Source organism: Bidens hawaiensis, unplaced genomic scaffold, assembly GCF_021521415.1.
Source record: "Bidens hawaiensis isolate Kalapana, Puna unplaced genomic scaffold, B.hawaiensis_p1.1 tig00016822_1, whole genome shotgun sequence".
Classification (NCBI taxonomy): domain Eukaryota; kingdom Viridiplantae; phylum Streptophyta; class Magnoliopsida; order Asterales; family Asteraceae; genus Bidens; species Bidens hawaiensis.
Genome location: NW_027492548.1, coordinates 191,535 through 217,631, shown reverse-complemented (window position 1 = coordinate 217,631; position 26,097 = coordinate 191,535). Strand labels below are relative to the sequence as shown.

Here is a 26,097-nt window from a genome sequence, read left to right as displayed (position 1 = left end):
ATCTCTACTTTTGAATACATTTTGCTCCAATGCCAACTTTACATTCAACCACCCATCATTGATGTCTTTCAGCGACCGTACGAAATCCTTGTACAGTACGGAGACTCCAAGGCTGATTACGTAATAATCATAAAAAAAATCATCCGACGAATTTATCTCGTATACACTTAAGATTTTAAAAAATTCTTGGTTTATTTCATGCAGACCTTAAAGAATTTGGTAGATCCCATCCAAAGAATCGTGTTGACTTCCATAGTCAACAATGAAATTTACTATCTTCCTAGTATGGAGTTGGAGGCTTGTATCGTTTTTGCATGCATCGACATATGGTTCGTAACTCAAATTTATATATGTATTGATACCTTCTCCAACCTCGATCTCAGTGTCTTCATTAAATGGCTTCAGGCACATTATGTATTCCACACGTATAAAGCGGACACCAACTTTGGTCACATGTAAATTACTATCTGCGATAAATTGATTAAAAAACTCTTAGTCTACGTTAAATTTGTTAACATAAAAATGTTATGTACTCTTTATCAGCAAAATGACATCATTTTCATATGTCTGACCTGGCTCCACGTCGAATGAGGCATAAAAATTGCCCCAGTTACTTGAACCTACAATTCGTTGGGGATCATCAACAATCGTCCAATAAAGAATTACTTGTGTATCTGACCCAGCCACCAAGAAGTTTATAGGGACAGAATTTTCCAATGTTTTCCCCCAAGACTAATATGAGCTGTCACCATGTTAGCTTCCATATAGCCATCAACACGGTGGGCAGAAATAACAGCACATATAGCAACTCCAATCCACGATCCTTTTAAGAGGCAAACCACTGTAACCTGGAACCTCAAACCCCGATGGAATTTCACATCCATCACCAACTAACTGAAACACAGCTTCAGGTGTCATCCAATATTTCGTCCGTACCTACATAAATGACAACATTAGTAGTTTGACTGTTTCAGGTTACGTTTTGCAACATTAAACATAAAAGCCACTAATTGTGAGACATGAGAAGTGTGTGTCTACAGAGAAAAAGAGATAACAAGCCTCAAGGTAACTGTTTAATACTCTTTCTGCTAGATTGCTGCCACGTTTGTCCACTGCCAGTTTAGAACAGTTCAAACATAATACGGTTGGACGATTGTTGAAGCTTAATGCATTGAATTTAGTCACATCAACCTCTTTTGCGGAAACATAGTAATTGAATCTACCTCGAGGTCCATAATCCATGTCATCGTCTACTAATGAAAGCTTTCCAGATTTAGTTTCCCAATAATTGGTGTTGATCTCAAGTTTGGGATGCCAGTCAAATTCATTGAGAAACTAAGGTTAATAGATCTCAAATTAGGCAGCTCCTGTTGTAAGAGAGGGAAATTGTCAATTTCTACCTTGCAAATCATGATAATATATATATATATATATATATATATTAATGGGTTATACAGAGAACGACTTACTAAATCTTTCTTCCAAAGACTTTTTAAGTTGGCTGGAACACATTTCAAGTTCATAAATGCATTTTGGTTCAAACTTTGAAGGCAAGTACTGCAAAGTACATCCATACCATTCTAAAATTCTTAGATCATTGGAAAGATACTTAAAGTCCTTTAGGGAATTGTACATTACGAATTCTGAGAAATTTTAGATTTGTCATCTTCGAAAAACACTTAGAATCAATGAAGCAATCACTCACTTCACCTTTGTATGGATCCTGGTTAACCACTTCAACAGTTCGAGCTCCCTGTTATAAACAAGCACAACATCAAAATTTTAAAGCTTGAAATGAGAACAGTTCCATGTCAAATATATAAGACTGGAGATTGCAAAATCAGAGATGGACTACTTTTTTAGAGTTATACACATCTTAATATAACTAATATTCATATACCTTCTTACCCAAATGTTTAAATTCAATGTATCGTCATGAAACCTGATTGCAATGTGCTTCCCATCATATCTATGTGTTTCCACGCGAAGAATTTTCCAGCACATTTGTTGCAGCAGGTCATGCATCCACACGCTTTTATCAGGATTGATAGTTATAAGACTCTTGTTAATAAGATCAGTAATCCCACGCTCAGAGTACAAACCGATATTCCTTAGTATATCTTTTACCAAATCTTTGTTTCTCCCTTTCAAGAAACATGCAATATATATGAAGACATAACGCTGATTTTCATTCAGTCTTGCATAAACTACTTCAAGCCTTCCTAGAACTTCTTCCTCCGGATATTCTTTAAGCATCTCCAACATCTCTTTCCAGTAGTTTTCATCCTTCCCGCGTAATTGGTTACCATAAACCTTAAGAGCTAATGGAAGACCACCAGCTAGCTTCACAATATCATCAGAAAACTTTTCATAACCATCTGCAGGATGGCTTTGCTCAAAAGCTGACTGAGAAAAGAGACAGAGAGCATCATCAGGTTTCATTTCCTCACACCAATATACATCATTTATTTTATGCGACATCAACAAATCTCTATTTGTTGTGGTTACTATGATTCTGCTGCCAGGCCCAAACCATTCAAGCCCCCTAGCTAAATAGGTAAGCTGATCAACATGATTCACATCATCCAATATGATTATAACTTTCAAGCCACGTAGCTTTGTTCCCAATAAAGTTTGTCCATGACTAACATTTTCAACGCGAGTGCTTTTCTCCTTTAAAAGGTCATCAAGAAGTTTCTGTTGGAATTTGCATAAATTGGTACTGTCATCTTGTTTTGTAATCTCCTTGATATTTTCAATGAGACTGCTTTTGTCAAACTTACTTTTAATGTCCTTATAGACAGCTTCGGCTAAAGTAGTCTTACCGACTCCACTCATCCCACAAATCCCTATAAAAAGAACTTCACCAGACTCCATTCTCAGTATTCCTTTCACTTCATCCACTCGGGATTTGATTCCCACTAGACTATTGGGAAGATCTACTGACATTGTATCAGGCATGTTCCTTAAAACTTCACTCACAATGTCCCTTATCACCTCTGCTTCAACACTGCAATAACCAGACAGGAGGGTAAGTCATCAGGCCAATCAGTTACGTTAAGATTCTTAAGTTTAATCGCTTATCCAAATTACAATAACAATGTTGAAAAAGAAAGTAAGACCCTACCTGTGTTCAGTCACATGCAATCCCGACACAGCCCCAACTTCTTTGAAAGCAGCTCTCCATGTTTCTACCTTTTGTGGTGCAATTTCAGGATCGGCTTCATGATTGGCAAATCCTTGTTCAAAACAGTTGCTTTGATGGCGCACGTCAGAAGGAGACACGCGGTAAAAAATAGGAATAACAATCAGATTGCCTCGTTTCATGCAGACAGCAATCTTTGCAATTTCTTCCAAACACCATTTTGATGTTGCAAAATTGCGGGATAACACCACAACGGCAATTCTTGATGTTTCAATGGCCTCTAGGAGCTCGAAAGCAATGGGCTTTCCAATCTCAAGTGTCTTGTCATCTTTGTAGGTTCTAATGTCATTTCGAATTAAGGCTTCATATAAATGGTCGGTAAAACCCATACGAGTGTCCTCCCCACGGAAGCTCATGAAAACATCATAACCCTGAAGTATCGTTGTTGAAGATGACGATGATACATATGACAACATCTACAGATTTCACCATAATTAGGTACTACAGATGAACTATAATATACAAGTGACACAAAATAGTAAAAGGTGTTAAAAACGAGTAATATAAAAGAACAGTAACCAAAAAAAAGCAATTTCAACCAAGTTTTTTTAAAAAAAATGACGTGGACCTATTGGACGTGAAAAACTACACAGGCCACATATGCGAAGCCAGCTCTTATTTTCATGGATCATTGATATCAATCATCATTCAATCAAAAAACAAACTAAGAACAAAAGTAGAACAAAGAAATTTTCTATTAGGGTTGCTACCCGTAAATGTTGAGATACAATCCGGGTTTGGACATATACAACCCTTGTACTAAATACAGTGACACTTCAGACTCCGAATATAACTCTTATCTAATTACAAGAACAACCCTAAAACTTGTATAAACAATTAACTCCAACACCAGCTAAATGGTAGCTGACACAATTTTATAAAAGTGCAATGGGTCCACAAAATAACCCAATAACAGCATAACACTTGTAACAAACCGGCTATGATATGTTTAGTAATTTGTTTTTATTTATTCTAACTGTTATGGGTGGAGCCAAGGACTGTTATGGCTTTTTATTATTCTTGTGGGTTTGTTTTGTGACTTTGTTTATTATAGTTTTGGTTTAAGAACCTTATTTCGGTTCCTGGAAAGTTTATCCAGAGAATCAGTATTTTTCCAATCTCATAGCTTCTTCCTAACCCTAACCCTAACAAGGGTATCAGAGCCGTTCCGGTCTCTTGTCGGAACGCCTCGCTATCATGACAAACACACGCAACCAGGATATTGACAACACCCTCAAGACTCACGATAAGGCAATCACCGAGATCCAAGCAGCCTTATCAGCCCTAATGAAGCAACAGGAGCAGTCGTCCAAACAACAAAAGGAGATCTTGAAGGCGGTACGTGATAAACCTAACCAATCAGGCAGCGGTGGGTTTGCAGTCAGTTCGTCGTTCTGGGGCAGTGATGCAGAATCACGGGCTTTGTTTGATGCTTTGTTTGAGGATTCCTTGGAAGAAATGGCTTCCCTCAATCAAACGGGTTCGTTACAGGATCTCAACACTGCTTTTGATTCATTATTGAACAAGGTTACATTGAGTGAAACACAAGCTGTGAGTCTCTATCTTAAGGCTCTCAAACCAGACATTAGGGGACCGGTTAAGATGTTTAAACCACACACTTTGCATGAGGCATATGGGTTGGCTAAGACCCAAGCATTAAACAATGAAAATTTGGAAGAAAAGCTCAACAAAGGGAAGTGGAATTTAGGAATTACACAAGGAGCAACAACAATTCAACGATTACACCACCCATCAATGCTACCAAATTACCACTTTTACCCACCCCCAACCGACCAGCCGCGACAGTGACCAAACCGGTGAACGGTCCCCGTCGCCTCACTAGTAAGGAGTTGGAACAAAAACGGGCAAAAGGTGAGTGCTTTTGGTGCTCAAAAAAATTTGTGCCCGGTCATATATGTGCGCGTCCACGTAAGCAATTGTACATCATCGAAGCTGAAGATGACGAAGAAGTACTAATGGATGAAGGGGTGACCGATGAGGGGGATGAGACCGAGCCACAGATTTCTATTCATGCATTGACGGGTATTCTGTCTTACTCGACTATGCGGATGATAGGGTCCATGGGAACTCATCAACTTCACATACTTATTGATTCTGGGTCGACACATAACTTTCTTAATGATAGGTTGGCAAAGAAGTTACAATGTGAAGTTATGACCATACCACCGCTTAATGTGGGCGTTGCGAATAGAAAAAGCCTCACGAGTACTCAGGTGTGTCGAAAATTCCAATGGAATATGCAAGGTAATTGGTTTACAACCGAGGTACTTTTATTGTCTCTTGAAAGTTACGATATGATACTAGGGGTGCAATGGCTTTTACCCTTAAATGACATCTTGTGGAATTTTCAGAAAATGACTATGAAATTTGAAATAGAGGGCAAGGGATATGAACTTAAGGGGCTGCAAAATAACTTGTTTGCCGTATGTTCTCTTGAGAAAATGGGACAATGGGTAACTAAGCATTCTAAAGGAGGAGACTTGCAATTATTTAGTTTACATTTAACCAATGGGGACCGGGAAACAACTACCAATCTCGAGTGGTAAATGTCCCAAGCGAACAAGAAGAAACTAAGCGATGGAAGGAGGTGGTAGCGCGGTTTCCGGGGGTTTTTCAGATACCAATGGGTTTGCCCCCACAACGCCAGTTTGACCATAAAATAGTGTTGAAGGAAGGGACGACACCTATTAGCATACGCCCTTACCGGTACCCCGCGGTACAAAAAGATGTGATTGAGAAAACCAACCGGGAACTGCTAGACTCCGGAGTTATCCAAAACAGTCAAAGCTCCTTTGCAGCTCCGGTAGTACTAGTAAAGAAAAAAGATGGGCAATGGCGGATGTGTATGGACTATAGACGACTCAACGAAGCAACAATAAAAGATAAGTTTCCGATTCCACTTATTGAAGAATTATTGGATGAGTTGGGAGGGGCGGCTTTTTTTCTCTAAGTTGGATCTGCGATCCGAGTATCATCAGGTGTGGATGGCGCCCGAAGATGTGCCTAAAACGGCCTTTCGAACTCACGAGGGACATTACGAGTTCCTTGTCATGCCTTTCGGTCTTACTAACGCCCCGACGACGTTTCAAGCCCTTATGAATCATATCTTTAAGCCCATGCTCAGAAAGGGAGTATTGGAATTTTTCGATGATATCCTCGTGTATAGCCGGAACGAGGAAGACCACCTTCGACATTTGGAACGGGTCCTTACAATTATGCAAGATAACAAATTATTTGCTAAAGAATCAAAGTGTGTGTTTGGGGGTCGGGCAGTGGAATACCTAGGCCACATCATTGCTAAGGAGGGAGTAAAGACAGACCCGGCAAAGATTGAAGCTGTACAAAAATGGCCAGCACCGAAAACGGTTAAACAGTTGCGGGGTTTTTTGGGGTTAGCCGGGTATTACCGGCGGTTTATACGTTCATTTGGGATGATTGCCCGACCACTTACTGAGTTGCTGAAAAAAGACGCGTTCAAATGGGGTTCCGAGGCACAAAACGCGTTCGATAGACTCAAGAGTGCCTTGTCTTCGGCACCGGTCTTTGTGCTACCAGACCACACGAAGCAATTCGTGGTTGAGACCGATGCATCTGCGGGTGGAATAGGTGTAGTTCTGATGCAGGATCGGCACCCAGTTTCTTTTTTATCCCGAGCTCTATCGCCAAGACAGAATGCTTTATCGGTGTACGAAAAGGAGTTATTAGCCATCATGATGGCAGTGAAGCAGTGGCATTACTACCTTATCACGGGCCCGTTCATCATCCGTACAGATCAGAAAAACCTCAAACACCTGCTTACACAGAAGGTAACCACCCCCTTACAACATAAGTGGCTAGCAAAGCTCATGGGTTACGATTACTGCATCGAGTATAAAAAGGGGCGAGAGAACGTTGCGGCGGATGCCCTATCACGTGTGCAAGGGGCAGATTTGTTTGTTACAGCGGTTTCACAAATCGAACCGCTTCTTTTAGGCCGGGTAATAGAAAGCCAAAAGAATGACATTGGCGTGCAACAGTTGATAAAAAAGGTAACAGACGACGGGGGCCTCCCCAAGTACAGTTGGAATGGGAAATGGTTAACTCGGGGAAATCGAATGGTGGTGGGCAACGATGTAGCCCTACGAGAAGAAATGGTAAAACTGTGTCATGAATCGCCGATAGGAGGGCATTCGGGAGTCCGAGCCACGGTACAACGGGTTAAAGGGTTGTTTTTCTGGAAGGGGATAATCAAGGTGGTGCGACGTGTGTTAAGGAATTGTGATGTTTGCATGCGGGCAAAAAGCGAAAATGTAGCATCGCCGGGTCTTCTCCAACCGTTACCTGTACCGGATATGATTTTCACAGATATATCGATGGATTTTATCGACGGGCTGCCGAAGGTTAAGGGTAAAGATACTATCTTTGTGGTGGTGGATCGACTCACGAAATACGGACATTTTATGATATTGGGTCATCCTTATTCAGCAAAAGACGTGGCTCAAATTTTCTTAGACAATGTCTACAAGTTGCATGGGTGCCCAAATTCCATCGTCTCAGACCGTGATCCAATCTTCTTGAGTTCATTTTGGACAGAGTTTTTGCGCCTACAAGGAGTCGAGGCCAAACTGTCAACAGCGTACCATCCCCAGACGGATGGGCAAACCGAAGTGGTGAACCGATGTCTAGAGGGGTATTTGAGATGTATGGTTATGGAACGTCCTCACACATGGGTCAAATGGGTATCGCTAGCAGAGTGGTGGTATAACACCACGTTTGATTCTTCGTTGGAACGAACTCCATTCGAGGCTCTTTATGGATATCGACCCCCTTGCATATTCCTTACATCCCTAAAGATGCAGTTGATCACGAAGTGGACGAAGTAATGCGGGACAGAGAAGCGGCTGCACGGTTGCTAAAACAATCCCTTCTAAAAGCCCAAAACCGCATGAAGCAACAAGCGGATAAACGTCGTTCGGAGAGAAATTTTGAACCGGGTCAGTGGGTATATCTCAAGCTCCAACCGTATATGCAGAATTCTTTGCGGGTCCATAAGCATTCAAAACTTACTCCTAAGTATTTCGGGCCATTCTTGATTGTGGAGAAGGTGGGAGCGGTGGCATACAAACTCAACTTGCTGGAAGAGGCCCATATTCACCTGGTTTTCCATGTGTCGCTGCTCAAGGATGCGGGCGGGCCTCCGGATAAGATTGTCCCATTACCGCTGGAGGCACGATTTACACTTCAGCCGTATGTGGTGCTGGATCGCAAGTTAGTGATGAGGGGAAACCGAGCAGCTATGAAGGTGCTAACACATTGGAAGGATCAGACTACTCAAGATGCTACATGGGAATTCTTGGATGAACTGAAGCTGCGTTTTCCAGACTTCGTCGAGCTCACTCTTGAGGACAAAAGTGGCTAAGGAGGGAGTCTTGATATGTTTAGTAATTTATTTTTATTTATTTTAACTGTTATGGGTGGAGCCAAGGACTGTTATGGCTTTTTATTATTCTTGTGGGTTTGTTTTGTGACTTTGGTTATTATAGTTTTGGTTTAAGAACCTTATTTCGGTTCCTGGTAAGTTTATCCAGAGAATCAGTATTTTTCCAATCTCATAGCTTCTTCCTAACCCTAACCCTAAAAGGCTAAATTTTAGTAGGTTAAGAAAAGAACCCGCTATGTTTTAGCCGGTTCGTTACACGTGTATTGTTTTGATAGGGTTTTTTTTGACCCATAGTGGCCTCCTTGTGTGAGGAAAACACGTGCGCGCGTGCACTAGTTGTGAGCCAAGTTTTGCAATGGCTCGTTGTGTACACAACAAGAGTTGTGAGAGAGAATGGAGACAAAATATAATGATTGCAAGAGGGCTTTGAGGCTTTTTAGTACTACGCCACTTTTTGCAAAACTTACCATTGCTAACTGAGGCGCCACGTGTCGTAAAATGCCTCTATGTACATGGTCTTAGCCAGCACCACTTACGTGGCCTATCTGATTGCTTTTTTTCATTTTTGTGATTTAACTAGGTTTTTAGTTGCAAAAGTCCACACTTATTTTGGTAAAAACATGGGTCAATTTGCATATTTTGATGGTTTTAGCAAAACATGGAGGATTAACTACAATTCATTTGTGAACTACATTAGCTCCTATAAGCAACCGCTAAACTAGGCCAAGGCCTAGAAATATTGACCCACCATCCTAAAATTGGGTTGATATGACCAGCACTGGTTACTTGTGTGGTTCTAGTTGTGTGTCAAGCGCCTACCAGAATGGGGTTACACGTGTTTCCCGGTCCGGTAGACGTAACCGGCTCTACACACATAACCAGCATTTAAACATGTGTAACCAGAATTGAACACCCGATCAACTTTGCTCGTGTAACCGGCACCAGAATGCGCATATCCGACATTAAACATGTGTAACTGATGTGGCGCGTGACTGGCGCTGGTTACTCGTGCGGTGCCAGTTACGGGTCAAGCGTCGAGTTAAGCCGTAAGCGCCTACCAGAGCCGGGTTACGCGTAACTAGCATCTAAACACGTGTAACTAACGCCTGAACGTGTGTAACCGGCATTAAACAAGCGACCAACTTCGCCCGTGACCGGCACCAGAATGCGTGTAACCAACGCCGTGCGTGTAACTGATAATTTGCTCGTGCAGATTGCGGAGTTAAGAGTGTACCGAGGTTGGGTTATACACATACTGGCATGTAAAAACGTAACCAATGCATGAACGCGCGTAACAAGTTCCGAAATCCAAAAGCAAAGTGCAATAGGGATGAGCTTGGTACAATATCCGTATATGTACTGTACTCGATTTTACCCATACCAAAAATCAATAAGAACGTGTACCAATACCCGTACCGAATTTTTCGGTATGGTACAAGTATGGGTATCGGTATGGGCATTTTGGTATGATACCCGTTGGTGTACCGCTTTGCTTTTTATTTCCAAATCTCCACCGATCTTGAAACCGGTACCAGAAGGAGTAACAAACAACCTGAAATAGTTTGGGTACAGGTACATGACGGGTACCAAATTGGCCGATTTAATGATCAGATAGTAGTAGTATTTAAGAACCCTAATCCGGTCGCCGACTTTTAAGTGATATGTTTGTTTGTTTGAATCTTGGATGTTGTATTATTTAATATCGAAGAAGCGTCGAATACTTGTTCAATAATAATATGGTTGAAGTAGAAGAGGTTGATTTTTACATTAAATATAAGAATAATCTGAATTAAATCCCTACATATTTTAAAAAAGTACAAAATACCAAACGGACATGTACCTATACCATACGGGTGTCTGGACAAAATGCTCATCTCTCAAATTGTAACAAATTAGTTAAAACGAGTCACGACGACTCTTAACAATCAAAGATAGATGAACAGATTTAGCAAATTATCAAACAAGACTAATGATGAAATGAAAGTGTGAAACTGACCATGGAAGCAGTAGCTAGTGTCTTGCAAGATGAGAGGAAATAGCGACCAAATTGATCATCACTCTGCTTTTAATTTGTTTTTTATTATTACTCTACGTTTTCACTTTGTTCCCATGTTCATTTATTCCAGAGTTCCATTTACCGAGTTTCATTACCTGTGTTCTGAGTGGTGGTACACAAACCGGTTTAAAATTTAAAATCGGTTTGGTTTGGTCAATAGAAGTTAAAACCGGTTTATGATCGGTTTCGGTTCGAGTTGGAACCGGTTTCTTACAATGTTACGATCGGTTTTGGTTCGGGTTTTGATCGGTTTCGGTTCGAGTTTTAACTGGTTTTGGTGGAGAAAATTACAAACCGGTTCCAAATCGGTTTCTACATAATCGGTTTCAAAACTGGTTCAATTTTCAGGTCGGTTCGGTTAACCGGTTTATTTGCCCACCTCTTGCTATAAGTTTCACTTAAGGTGGGTGTATTCCAAAGTTTCTTCTCTTTTCTTTTTGAAAGAAATGAATGGTTGTTAAACACTTTGTGTTCCGGACTTCTCGAGTTTCATTTAACGAACGAAAGTAAAGGAAAGTGAGGGTTTTGTGCAAATTCTTTCTTTTTATTTTGGAAATAATTGGATGGAATGAAAAGAAAGAAAAATAAATGAAAGGAAAGGAGTGAAAATGTTTTTTTTTCCCTTTCCTACGTGAAGTGAACTCGGAAAACAGAGGATGAAAAAGAAATGAAATGAAATAAAATGGAACGAAAGGGAAAAAAAATTTGTGATTAAGATGGTTTTTTAAGGGAGGAAAAGAAAATAGATGAAATTAAAACAAGGTAAAATAAAGAGTAAGTTCGAAGGAAATTCCTTTTTTTTTTTAATTTGAAAAGAAAAAAAAGAAAAAAAAAATAAAATAGAAAACATATAAGCACAAAAAGAATTTTTATTTTATTTTCTCTTACTAATTAATGAAACTCAAGAACAGATCGTTCAAGGGTTTTAATGCTGGTAGAAGACTTCTATTTGACAAACAAATATTGATACCACTTAAAAATTTGATAAATAAGCATAAATATTATTAGTAAACACACATGTCTGTTTGGTGATTGGAGTTTTAGATGATCGAAACCATAAAACCAAAATTAATGCCGGTTCAAAAAGTACCGAGACTGGTACATATGTTGCAAAAGATACCGACTTGTGTTTTATAACGTTTCGAAAATTCATAAAATCGAATACTAATACTAGTCTCGATAATAATGACAATCGGTACAAATGTTGTTTGGTTGGTATTGATTTGGTTTATCTCAATACAGGTACAGTAACAACAGTTAGTATGATTTACGATACTATAAACATGTTTTATATCGAATACAACTCCACTTTTAATAAAGTTTAACATAATGCTGAGAAAAATAATTAACAAACCGCGTATTTTGTTTTTCTTTTCTGTCAATTTACATTTTTATTTCAAAACTTTAGTAAAGTTATGTAGCATAAGAATCTTTTGCAACTTGTAGCTCTTTTTACTATTGATTGTAGTGTTTTAAAAAACCGATACGAACCAATCGGTTGAACCAATATACTGGATATTGGTAATGCAGCCGGTGTTTAGAGCCCGGTTATTTTGGACGGTTTGCTAGAATATCGAACCACCGGGTTTTTTATAAATACATGTTTAAACCGGCAAACCGGTTTAAGCCCAAGAGATTTTTGCTTTCTTTGTGGCCCATATTTTTGAAAAATGACTTTTAGCCTAATTGATAAAACTGAAACAAGTAAACACGGTATACGACGATTCGTTGATCAACTAATTTTGGATCTGCAAATACAAGGTTGGCTCTTTTACATCTTGTCTAATTGACTAATTTCTTATACAAAATGCAAATTTTTTATTTGACTCGATCATTGTTTATGTGTGATGTCTGGTTCGTATGTGATATTTGTTAATGTACTTTATGTTATTTTTTAACTTTACATTATTTGTTGAGAAAAGCTTGTTTATATAAATACTAGTAATTAGTACCCACGCGTTGCGCTAGGTGGTGTGATGGTATGCGACAAAGGGGAAAAAATCCACATATGTTAGGCAAACATTACCAACTCAAATAACGCTTCTTGACGGGAGCGTTAAACCCAAAAAAATTTACACATGAAAAAATAAATATCCAAGTACAAATGTATCAAGCGTATTCATGTTCATTCAAGAGTGTACACTATAATTTAAGTAATGAGTTTAACGTGATTATGGAAACTATTCCATTTACATAATTAGAAGACAACAATAGTCTCTTTGACTTCATGTCTTGGTGCTGCCAGATTATCGAAGCAGTTTTGCATCTAGAGGAACCTAAGCTCGTGTACAGTGAAATGCCACAGTATGTAAAAGAATATGCATATGATAAAAATTTAAAGAAACAACTTGAGGATTGTTGACACAGCTAATCACCATAGTCAGATTCATACACCTTATGATTGTTTGCCACTTTTTTTTTAAAAATAAAAGAAAAGAAAAGAAAAGATTTGCAGCATCAACTATGGTTATCCATATCAAAGACAAACTAATCAAAGTGACCCATAAATCACAAAACCGAAAAAAACTAAAAAATAAAATAATCTAAAAAAATATTTGGATTTACAGTATGCAAGCCCAAAATTAGAACAAAATGTTGAAAATCTATTAACAACAGGCCGGAAGGCCGCATGCAATAGAATGGTTCGTGAGGAGCCACTGAGTTACGATTGTCATCCGCCGAAGTGACAAACGAAGAGGACCAGGAAACACAAAAGCACCCACGGCGAAAACAACCGACATCAAAACAATGAACTACAACAGATGAGATCAAAAGTTATGGTTGTAATGCGATAAGTCGTAATGATCATTGCCCACATAGGAAGTACACATAACAACCAAACTTTATAGCCATTCGACGATCATCATGAATGCCATAAAAAATTAAATATGAATCGTTAGCTAAACCTGAAACTAACTGTCTGTAAGTTCAGGCTCAGAATTAAGGAGGCAATATATATGGTTGCCTGTGTGAAGCCGTCTCAGTTGCCAATCTAAGACAATCATCATATCATTTCCGAACCTCTGTCGTATTGATATAGCTAACATAACTCTTAAGACTCAAATACACATCATTGTCTCGTGAATTCAAGTAACAAAGTTGTTAGCAATGGAGCCTCAGGTGACCATCATAGACTCTTAACCTCAGCAATGCATCATAGGCTACAGATTTCAAGAATGAATAGACTGAAAAGTCCCAAACCAAATCAAAGTCAATTCCCCCCAAATCATTCAAGCTGCTACACTTGAATAATAATGAAATTCATTCAAATTCACAACATGCCTAGCGTTCTATTCCAAAATGGAACCCGACAGGGTGACAACCAAAAGTCACCGCTCCAACCAATGATGACAACACCAACTGCTTCAGGTATTCATGCATGGTATAAACTTTGCAATTCTATAAAATGTCTTAAAAAGAATGAAGAACATTATCTATGACTTTGCAAAGTTGCAGTGAGATGTAATTATGGAGAATCGATGCTATCATTCTTTGAAAATTTATGTAGATCAAAAGTTAAGAGTTACAGAGAAAAGTATGACCTTATTCCTCACTACACAACTTCTCAAATCAACAAAATCTGGGCTTTAAGTATAACAAAGCTATAGAATACTAAATCAAAGCTAACTATAGTGCTTGAAACATGAGTTAATATTAAGAATGCAGGATACACTCCAACATGGGATTTTACGTCACAAACCCTAACCACCGCCATTCCGACCATCAAACAACCGGCCCGCTAGCCACCGCAAACAACATCGGGATCATCGCTACCACGTACGCCAGAGCCGACGGCAACAGCGACCCTACACCCCCGCCATCGATGGTCGCCTGGGTTTCCAAAATGGAACCCGGCAACTGATAGACAACCCGACAACAGTCGAAATCTGAGAGGGTAGAGTTGTTCGTGACCGGTGGTGGAGAAAGAAAATCAAAAGAGTTTAAGATGTTTTAGAGGGAGGGAGAGAGAGAGAGACAAAGTAAAGCGTGAGCAGGATGATTTCATCGCCTTATGTGAAGATGTGGGCGGTGGAAAGCCTGATTAATGAAGTCAGGTCTAGCACGTGGAAAGTAAGACCACGTGTAGTCGTAAAGCTCCACATTCAGGGGTTATGTGTCATGTGGCGTCCAGTCAGAGTTATGGTTTTGTACAAAAACAAGCTGTAGTCATAACTCTCCACATCCAGGGGTTATGCGCCACGTGGCGCCCAGTCACATTTACACTTTTTTGCACCCACCACCGGATCCAATTACTCCGACCACCATGAAACCCACCAGATCCAACTATTCCGGCCACCATGAAACCCACCACCACCATGGTGTCACTAGATTCTCCGATTTGACGCCGTCGGAGTTCCGGCCACCATGAAACCCAACACCACCATTTTTCCGGCGATCCCGTTACCACCCACCACCACCACCATTTTTCTCCTTCTTCTCCGATCTGTAACTCACCCACCACCACCATTTTTTCTCCTTCTCCGATCTGTAACTCACCCACCATTTTTTCCGGCGATCCCGTTACCACCCACCACCACCACCATTTTTTCCGACGATCCCGTTAACAACAAGACCCACCCACCCAACGGTATTTTTTTTGGATGTGTGTGCCATTCTCGCGTTGTATCTAAAACGCACCAAAAAAAAATTTCAACATAACGCGGGGGGGGGGGGGTGTACCCCCCGCGTTTTCACCCAAAACGCAGCCAAAACGTGACCATTACACATGGTCTAAGGTGGAGGTTGAGATACAGAGTACAACATTTTAAGCATACTGTATATGCTGGTAAAGAACTTACAATCACTGAAGCATGAAGTACAAGTAAGGGATGCCTTAAGAAGTTGCAAATTAAATGTATGTATAATACCAGGTAAAGTATTCCCTATGTTGAATCTCTCAGTGTATCCTGGTTCAACCGGTTATAACATTTTTACAACAAAAATCCGATACGAGTTAAAAACCGGTTTTTTAACACGTTTTCTTTTTTTCACATTTTATTACTAAAATTATCTTTTGACTACTTTCAATTTACAGGCTTTTTTTTAGTTTTTTTTTAACGAGAAAAACTTTCTATAAAAATCTAGAAAACATGGGCCAATAAGAAGCTAAAACACCCACTGACCCACATACAACCAAAGTTACATACATCGATATAACGAATTTATTTATAATAGTAAATTAACCCACATGTTGCAGCATTGTTTTAGATGGATCGAAAACCATAAAAAAGAATACTGACACTGACTCCTATGCTATAAAGGATATGGTCGCGTGTTTACATAGATTGAAAAACATAAGAACAAATACCGATACCAGTCCCGATAATACTTATACTTATACCAGTACCTATATAGATTGATCAGTGTATATATTTATATATGTCTAGATTGATGTGCATTTTATCTGTGACGTGTCAAGTTGGATATATTTTAAAGTCGATCATTTTTGCATACATCTTAACAAAGAGATTCGATTCAACCAAGTTGCTTCTCTTCGTACGTGGCCTCAATGTTAAAACTTGCAGGGGTATGTTAAGAGTGGTAGTTTATAGTTGTAAACTCTTACCCAATTTGTGACAGCTGTTGGGAAAAACGACCACCTAGCCACGAACGGTAAATAAAAAGTGCGGAATTAATCTTCGTTTGGCTAAACTTTTTCCCGATCCGAATGAACCAATGAGGATGCAAACAAATAGATTATTTTAAAAGTAAAAGTGACACAATAAATTTTAGCGTGGAAAACCTCTCGCACCTCTTAAGGCGAGAGTAAAAACCACGGGACTACTAGTGCCGCTTCAAATCCACTATCACCAATAATGAGCAATACAAAGTCTTCTCTAGGTAAAACTACAGGCATACACAAATCATCATATACTTGGTACAAACAATCTTCAAGTATATAGAACCAAATATAAAAAAAAACAAGTAAAAGATATCACCAACGAGAGAACGAATCAATCTCTGGCACGTCTCTTATCTTCACCAAAATACCAAAACCTTGTCGTCGTCTCTATTGATCTTTGGCAACAACAAAGGAACTCCAAAAATCCCTTTCGTATATGTTTGTGTTTTACGGCAGAATGCATCACAATAGAAAAACCAATTTATATATATCTATGATTCTTGTTATCCACTAAAAGCCCATGTCAGCCCAAGGTCCAAAACCAAAATCACCAAGTTGGTTTTGGTGTATATATCGTAAAGTAACAAAAGATATATATTATTATTTTCTTTTCTTTCTTTTTTATTAAATAATAATACTAGTAATAAAATCCATGTAGGACAATATTGTTGGGTTTTCTCATGGGCAAAAGATACCCGAACAACAGCTGAAGTTAAAATTTGTTTAAATAGATTAGTTGTGGTTTATTAATAACTAACATTAAGACCCACGCGCCGCGGCGAGGCGTAAAATCGTGAAAAAAACTTGACGCAACGCAGGGGCGTAAAATCATGAAAAAACCTAACGTTGAAACATTTCCGCAAAATTGTGCATTGAAGGGGAAACATTAGGTCATCCAAGCTGGTTTGAGAAGCATATGTAAGTGTAGCCAAACCAGATACGTAGTAAAATCAATAAATGCAAGTGTAACCAACCTAAACCAATATATATATATATATATATTTACCAACAAAAACTTTCATTAACTATCAAATCAATTTACAATTTTATTCAGCAAGGAGGTTACATAACAAACACCAACATATCCATACAGGGCACTACACTAAGCTGAAAACAACAATTTGGTTTAAGGCACTACACTAAACTGAAACCAACAATTCGGTTCCATATCAGTAGGTCAACACATTCAAGATTCAACCATCTTGAACATGCAGGTGAAGCTCGCATCACATTCAAGAAACAATATCACAAGCTTGCACAGTTCAAAACTTTAGTGAACTAGAGAAATACCAATTTGAATCTATGGCAGCTTTCACGAACCTCAGATGATAAACACGATAATTATACACAAAATAACATTAAAAAAGAAGGGAAAATAAGGAGATCGAAGGGAATCGCCAGACCTCAGACATCGAAAGCACAGTAGACATCTTCTAAGGAGATCGTGGGTGATAATCGGTGGGAAACAAAATCGAAGTCGATGACGACGACGAAATCCTGTCACGTCACCCATCGTGATACAACAATCGATTTCATTGTAAAGGTTAGTCGTGATGTCATTATGATGTAAGCAAGATACAACACAAACTTTCACAAAGTACAACCGATGATGCATGAGAACTTTGCATATTGTGTGTGTGTATATATATATATAATATAATAGTGAACTAACATCCTGCAATATAGAAGTTGAAGTATCCTTTTTTTTAAAATAACACAAAAATATATAACCGATTCCTCATTCCTCCCTCAACAAACTATTTCTCATTATCATTGTCACTCTCATCATGTCGCTAGCTTCCTTTGCGTGACAACGGGCTGTCATCATCTAAGAGAAAACAATGCAACGCTTGCCATGGGACTTAGTAAGTTCTAACCACGACTGTATATTCGCTACCACACAAAAGATGCATACCATGCAATCATATCAATAAATCCACAAATACTTTGTATAATGAATCCATGTTTACAAGTCCGAAAACTAGCTTCAATAACAAAAGTGGTTACCTGGAAAGCACAGAACATACTTATACTTTCAAGACACAGTGCCACTCATATAAGCTCGAATTACGTATGCTCTGCTAATCATATGTTGAAATCAAAAGATATTCATTCTAACAGCATATGCTTCAACTTAAAGCAGCCTACATTTCAAAGATCAAAAACCAAGGAAACGACATCAATCTTCCAAGATGTTTAATCGGCATCTCCAAGGCCATCACTTCCATCTCCTCTTTTGGAAATCGGGGCATAGTTAGCACCAGGGTTTTTCCTCTGCGAAGCAAGTTCAGCATTTTTCCTTAGAACTGCACCAGGTGACGGATAAGGTCGTTGTTGAAACAGAGGACCCTGAATGTTGTCATGATTTAGATACAGTCCAAACTCATAAGTCTCCTTATAGTAATGTTATTACAATCAGGAGTAACTTTCTAAACACCCTCAAAACTTGGTATAATACCATATTTACCCAACACAAAACCAGAATATCAAATACACCCCTTTTTTCAAATTTATGATATCTTTACCCTTCCCTTAAAACTTGCATCTGAGTTTTAATTGTATGAACAAAGTGAATGGCTTAATGGTCATATCGTATATTGTACTTTTAATAAAATGAGTAAATGTGAACTTCTAATATCTTTTATAGGTAAATATGATATTATGCAAGTTTCCACATGTAAAATTGCCCCTTACAATTAAATAGGTGACTGAAATAGAAAAACCAAATAAAAGAGGTTGCATACAGTAGCAGTAGTATCCGCCGCTCGTGGCTGTACTCCTTTCAGGCCAACCACCCTGAAAATCAGTAACAGAGATTAATGCACAAATCATGCCAATTCTCTCAAAATATGGAGATTTAAAAAATATTTTACTAGTGGTACAAAGGAAATATTCATGAACAGAATATGTAAACAAAGCTTGAACGTAATAGTATACCAGCCGCCCCGTGGAGCATCTGAATATGAACTTGGGTCCATTGGATCCAAATCATCATCTTCAGTATGAGCACGTTTTCTGCTTTCTTTTTTGTTTCCTTTTCCTGATGGTGGTTTCATGCTTGACCTACAAATTCAACAATAAAATAGTAATAAGTGTAGAAGCATGAGGTGCGTGGAGCCGAGGCGAGAACAACAAACCTAAGGAATAAGCTAGATTTTCAAGAAAGGTATAATACCTTGATCTAGAATTAGTCCCATCATTGGTGGCTTGATGTTGACTTGCTGCAATCATAGACAGATATTGGCGTTCTGGAAGGTCGAGGACCCTAAATACAAGACAAATTACGTTAGTTACAACAAAATTTAATATATTACTTGATAAATAATCACTGAAAATGTTTCCATTTTATAAAGTTTCAATACACTATTTCAAGAAAGATTTGATGAAAGTACCGTGTGCAATGACAGCAATAACCCCATGACTGTACAAGATCTAATCCCCAACCGCCACAACCGGAACATTTCTTTAGATCTATCTTGACCTGCTGACCGAAGGCTGACTTTTGTGATGAACCAGGATGTTCCCACTGTGATATGTTGGTTTTCGAGTTGTAGTAATATTTACAACCTGTTTAGATAAAAACTGTTGTGTCATCTATACATATAATAACTAATAACATTTAGATAATCAGAGAAAATAATATATAACTATAATTTACAAATTACATACCACTTGTCTCATCAAGTACCTCTTGCCAGTCTTCTTTAAGATCCGAAGATGATTGCGGTTGTGAGTTCAAAGACGGCCCCACAGGCTTTTCCCACTGACTTTTTCCAGATTTTTCATTGTAGTAGTATACACAACCAGTCGTTGGGTCCCTAGATTCAATCTATATAATAGCAAAAGTAAACAATAAGACTTCAAACAAACTATAAAAAAATATATATATATCCATAGAATATAAGAAGTTATACTCACCCATCCTGGTGGTAATGTCGAAGTTCCTGTGATTTCAGGTGATTGCTTAACTTGACTCTTCAACTTCCAGCAATGTAGACAATAGGGATAGATCATCATAAGTACATATATGCATGTATGTGTGTGTTGCGTGTGTGTTTGTGAATATATATATATGTATATATATATAGAGAGAGAGAGAGAGCACGAAACCAACTTACATTATCAGCATTAGCAGCATCGTCCTTGGTTGGCTCTTCTTTGAGAATTCCCCTAGCTCTCAATTTTTGTTTAAGGAACTCGGGTAAATCATTGGAACTAGATTTCTGTTCAGAAAAGTTTTGGCCAGATTCATGTCTTCCATTGCCATTGCTTCCTGTAGTGTTATTAAAACCAAACTTTGAAGACAACAAATTTCAAGATTTACATGCATCAAAACTAAAAAATATTAATATTCCTTTATTTAAACCATGGGTTACCAGGTGAAATAGTATCGGTCCTTGAAGCACTGTAATAAGCACCTCCACCAGGTACACCGTACCCATTCCCAATCTCCACATTAGCTACAAGAAATGTAAAAACATAGATTATTTTATTATTTTAATAAATTGCTTCATCAAAGAAAATTGAAAAAAAAGAAAATTGAAAATTAAACCAACCTTCTGCAGAAGCAAGCTTGCCACGCTTTATTGCCATCTGTGACCGATGATCTGTTGTTATCTTCAGTAAATGTTCCTGTGTGAAGAAGTTCGAATAACAAGTTCAATGAATCATTCTTTATACAACGTTAACTATATGAATTATGTAAATACCTTTATAGCATTAGGATCATGTCGTCCTGCAAAAATATCTGAATTCTGTTCATGTGATCCAGCAGCAGCCCTAGCTTCTCTAGTTCACACATTTAATATTAAATACCATCACACCATGAAGTAATTCGTGGGTTGTTAAGTTTTACTTTTACCATGAAGACAACATATCATACCTTTGATCAAGTATAACTTTCTGAGTCGCAATGTCCTGAAAATAATATATATTATTGTCTGAATCAGCAAAGAAATTATAAATAATATATTGATATAAAAAAGTAAACTTAAAGGACGTATTTGGCATACTTGTTCGCGTAGCACAGCATCTTGGGCAGAAGTTTCAATATCATGATAACCTAATGCATTACACATTACGAAGAAAAAGATTAACATGCATTCATACTGCCAAGCACAAACTTCAAATTGTTTCCATTAATATTTAATTTGATTCTGTTGGGACTCACTTACCGGTTTCCTGTTGTGCATTTGAAGCATGATCTTGTTGAGCAGTTATTGGAGGTGCATATTGTGCAGGTTGAGGTGAGGTATATTGTGGATGAAAGTTTCCAGGAGTGTGGGCCACATTAGAAGGGTAATTATGGTAGTGAGTGTTTTCAGAATAATAATTATGATGTTGAACATTAGCATAATTCTGGAAATGCTGAGGTGGCGGTTGTGCAGATTGATTTGAAGATGATAACTGCGGTAAACACTCAACGCCAGGAGGGAGAGGTTGCTCATAGTTGTTAGCCATGAACTTAGACTGATACAACTACTGATATCAATATCCAAAATCTTGTAGTATGAAAGAGTGATTAAACAGACGGAGATAACAAAGATGTAGAATTTAACTGCAAAACAGTTTGGAAAATAAGGTTAAATAACATGATTGCATAGCTCTAGATATACATTTAGAAAGTTTTGTTTCCAAAAGCTAACTGGCAATTTTGTCACATAATCAGCGTTGTAGAACTCGCTAGTCGGGTGGTGGGGTACCAATTAGCAGCGACTAATCGAATTGAATGGTAGCAACTAGCGATTAATTGGATTGAAATTCTTTTATATATCATTTTGAAAAATTACATATAAATGTTTAAATAAATACTTCAAACATAAGCTGTACAAATCAATGAGAAACGAAGGTCCAGTTGCCTTTCAAGAAATAACAAAAAAAAAATGAAAAAAAGGAAATTAAAAAGCTATGAATCTATGATTTTTGACCGATTTGACCGACTGCCGAAGTACCAAATAATGTAAGGAGTAGCAAAAAAATAATCAGTAGCCCAGCGATTAATTCTGATTTTTACAACACTGCACGTAACTACAGCATGCACACAAATAAGAAACATATGAAATTAATTTGTACAGTTGACTTCTCAAGTAAAAGACACTAAAACTAAAGAAAAACATATATAGTTTATAACAAAATTATCAAATCTGAAACTAACTTAACTGCTTGTCTGTACTTCTATCACAATAAATTTAAAAAAGATAAAGAATTTAAAAAAAAACAGAGAGATTATAATGACAAAGCCTAAGTATAAAGAGTACGTATAAAACCCTAGGAAGAACAAAACATTGAGAAATTAGTTAATGAGAGATGGGTAATTAGTAAGAATTGGAAGAGATGATGATACGAAACAAACCTGATTGATTGATTAATTTATTATCAGAAGCAACACTAATTAATTTCTCTTGAAATTATTCGTCAGGCTCAAATTATGCTGACAAATTGGGGACGAGAGGATTTGTTTGTTCTGTTCATATCAGTAACTTACAATATTGATCCCTGTAAAATACCCAGAATGTAAAATAGGTCATGTTGCCCCAAAACTATACTTATATTTAGTAGTGGTTGCAATTCCCGACACGACCTGAACTCGACACGAAAAACATACGTTAGGGTCAGTTGACATGATCCGTTTTCTTAAACAGGTCAACTCAAACCCAAACCGCTTTAAAACGGGTGAACCCGAACACGTCCCGTTAAAAGGTTGGTTGACTTGTTAACCCGTTTAAGAATTTCCATCATCATCGTACTCGGTAACTCCCACCAATAGCAAAGCTATGGTAGAGTCTGAGGAGGATAAGATGTAGACAACCTTACCTCTACCTCATATGAATAGAGAGGCTGATTTCAGTGAGACCCCAGCTCGATAGCGGTTTTGCATCAAGCCTTGGACATAAGGCATATAACACTCAACCATCGGGACCCCAGCCGATTGGTGCATACACCATTTTCATTCGACTATCAATGCCACCACATGATGCATGATTAAAATTCCGCCATTTTTAACGTTATTTTCACAAAATTAGTAAAATAAAGTCAAAAATAGTGCAATTTCACTTTTGCCTGCCCAAGGGCCCACACATACATACATTATATGCACGCGCCGCAAGCAGAACGTCCGTTTAAAAATTTTTAAGAAAAAATGTTGTTGATATATCTATTATATTTTTATTTTTTTTCATATATCTATTAACTCAAAATTAAACTAATTTCTACTTTTTACCTCCTAACATTTTTATTTTAGTAGTTCTATATCCATGTTTATTATCAGATTATTATGTTTGATGTTATATTGAGCTAAATATGTATACCCAAGTTTGTTACTTAAGAATAAGAAATAAATACACAAACATAATTAGATTTATCACCAATTAATAAAATGTTTTACATGAAAAATAGGAAAAACAAATTACAAATTTTGTCATTTTGAATTACATGGATTATGGAATGGATCTTTTATCAAAAATAGTTTCACTTTTTGTCCTTTATTTGGATGTTTGTCATGGTTTTTGTCTTTTAAGCTAGCACCCGTTAACTAATCCCGTTAAACAGCCCCATGTGCATAAAACGTGATGGGCATATTTGTCTTTTCCCATGTCCCTTCTCTTTCCTCTTCCTCACCTGTTAAACTTCAAACACTAATTATTAACATCCTTTATACATCAGATAAACCCTAATCCCCAAATTCCCCAAATTAATCCCGACAATTTCGTGTGATCTGAAGCCATGGACGACTACGACGAAGTGCCTCCTCGATTCTACATCAGAGAAGGACACTCACAAGAAGAGGTCGATGCATTATACGGTAAGTAACATCAATCGATTATACATGACACTCACAAAAATAGTTTCAATCTTTTTTCAATCGATTGACTTTTAATATTATTTCAAATGCAGTTGGTTCCCCTCATCTTTTTTCTGTTAAGTTGCATCATGGTGGCAAATTTTCAAAATTCCCAGTTTGTTCCTATGAAAGACCTTTAACAGATTTTGTTTATTTGCTCGACATACATAAGTTCTCTGTTCACGAACTGGATGGAATATTGCAACAACTAGGATACAATATGAAAGAAGTTAGGTACTACCACTATCAAGTTCCAAATACAGATTTAGATTTTGGTCTTAGATCTTTAGGAAGTGATGAAGACGTGAGGGGGTTTAGTAAATATGTTGGTGAAGGTAAAAGAGTAATAAATGCCTATGTTAAACATGAACTACCTATGTCCATACATACTTTTGCTCGCCATCAAAGGTTAGGATTGAAGAGGTGACCGATGAAGAGTTAATGGCTATTGATTTGGCTAATGCAGGTAAGAGAATATTGTGTTTGGATTGACATGAAAGTACTAATGAAACTGGACAAAGCAGTGGCCATCAACCACAAATATAAGCTATGTTAAATGATCCGGATTTTGACCCTTTCTTTGGTGGCATTGATGGTGGAGGTGGGGATAATGTAGATAAGCGTAATGTTAATGATGTTAGGGTTAATGTAGATGAGGTTAATGTTAATGATGTTGGGGTTAATGTAGATGAGGTTAATGTTAATGATGTTGGGGTTATGCATATGAGGTTAATCTTAATGATGTTGGGGTTAATGTAGATGAGGTTAATGTTAATGATGTTGGGGTTAATGCAGATGAGGGTAATGCAAATGATGTTGGGGTTAATGTATATGAGAGTGAAAAGGAGGATGGTGAGAATAGTGAGGATGGTGGAGATGATTGTGAGGATAGTGGAGATGATAGTGAGGATGTTGATTATTCTAGTGAGGACAGTGGGGATGATAGTGAGGATAGTGGAGATGATAGTGAGGATAGTGGGGATGATAGTTATGAGAATGAAAGTGATATGGTAGATATTGATGTAGACATGAGAGATTTTAGATTACACACTGAGGTGGATGTTGATAATCAAGAGGTTATGAATGCATTAGATGAGATGGTAATGGAAGATGAACCCTTAGATGCTGAATTATTTAATACATGTGCTAACCAAAAAGATTCTTTATTCTATAAAGGTGAACTGTTTGGCACTAAAGAAGAAGTTAAAAAAATGATAAGGGCACATGCTGTTGAGAGTAGAAGAGAAATTAGGATTGTAAAAGATGATGTTGGGTCACGATTTGGTTAGACTGACGGATATCAAAAGGCCATGACATGATCAAGACTAAAGTGATATAAATGAAGACGATTTGAAGAATTGCATTATGGTTATGATGGTGTAATACCGAAATCCCTATGGATTTCAGTTAGACTAGTATGGGCTTGGTTAGGCTTGGCCTTTGAGCCTTTTGTATGGTAACCCTATATCTAGTTAATGTTTAGTCATTAGTTAGGGTTAATCAGTGGTAGCCACCATCAAACTATCAAAGTGCTTAGAAGGGTATAGTTTTATGTATCTGACGATTTATTTATAATAAAATCGTATGCATTGAAACCGTATCATTTAATCTTGTTATTGTTTTTCATATTAATGTTCTTGAATCACCACGATATTTGGATTCCGCACAAATATGGTGTTCGAGTTGATATCATGCTGTAGTGATCCAGATTTGGGACTTACAGATGATCTTGTTAGGGTTAGGGCAGTGTGTAAAGGAGATAGTATGGATGGGTCCCAAAGTAAGGTGGTGGTAAAAAGAATGGGGTTGAAATAGCAAGTGGAATCAAGATAAAGGGCCAAATGAGAAACATGTTGATGGTAGGGGAATAAAAAAGGTGTAACATCCCGAAATTTCAAGATAATATTAATTATATTACTTAATAATAGAGGGA

General features: G+C 37.8%; 4 protein-coding genes across 6 annotated transcripts; 2 read left to right on the top strand and 2 right to left on the bottom strand.

Annotated features, from left to right (window-relative positions):
• Positions 1-1,836: 1,836 nt before the first annotated feature.
• On the bottom strand, positions 1,837-3,621 carry LOC143552190 (disease resistance protein RUN1-like). The gene is made up of 2 exons (XM_077042468.1): positions 3,128-3,621; positions 1,837-3,010 (listed from the first exon to the last, which is right to left on the bottom strand). Exons 1-2 carry the CDS (start codon positions 3,619-3,621, stop codon positions 1,852-1,854), a joined length of 1,653 nt encoding a protein of 550 aa, XP_076898583.1. The 3' UTR covers positions 1,837-1,851.
• Positions 3,622-8,087: 4,466 nt separating this feature from the next.
• On the top strand, positions 8,088-8,624 carry LOC143552189 (uncharacterized). The gene has a single exon (XM_077042466.1). The coding sequence runs from the start codon at positions 8,088-8,090 to the stop codon at positions 8,622-8,624; it is 537 nt and encodes a 178-aa protein (XP_076898581.1).
• A 9,896-nt stretch (positions 8,625-18,520) lies between these two features.
• On the bottom strand, positions 18,521-21,897 carry LOC143552184 (uncharacterized). Of its 3 annotated transcripts, XM_077042461.1 has the most exons (15): positions 21,556-21,897; positions 21,499-21,525; positions 21,337-21,386; positions 21,207-21,241; positions 21,034-21,112; positions 20,881-20,956; positions 20,701-20,784; positions 20,443-20,597; positions 20,243-20,305; positions 19,994-20,153; positions 19,717-19,891; positions 19,500-19,589; positions 19,262-19,387; positions 19,069-19,120; positions 18,521-18,673 (listed from the first exon to the last, which is right to left on the bottom strand). In XM_077042461.1, exons 1-15 carry the CDS (start codon positions 21,782-21,784, stop codon positions 18,521-18,523), a joined length of 1,554 nt encoding a protein of 517 aa, XP_076898576.1. In that variant the 5' UTR covers positions 21,785-21,897. The 3 variants fall into 3 exon arrangements, with proteins under 3 accessions (XP_076898576.1, XP_076898574.1, XP_076898575.1); XM_077042459.1 differs by having other exon boundaries at positions 21,499-21,897; XM_077042460.1 differs by having other exon boundaries at positions 20,243-20,299; positions 21,499-21,897.
• A 2,652-nt stretch (positions 21,898-24,549) lies between these two features.
• Positions 24,550-25,453, top strand: LOC143552188 (uncharacterized). Its single transcript, XM_077042465.1, has 2 exons — positions 24,550-24,857; positions 24,893-25,453. The coding sequence occupies exons 1-2, from the start codon at positions 24,714-24,716 to the stop codon at positions 25,451-25,453; spliced, it is 705 nt and encodes a 234-aa protein (XP_076898580.1). The 5' UTR covers positions 24,550-24,713.
• Positions 25,454-26,097: the final 644 nt, after the last annotated feature.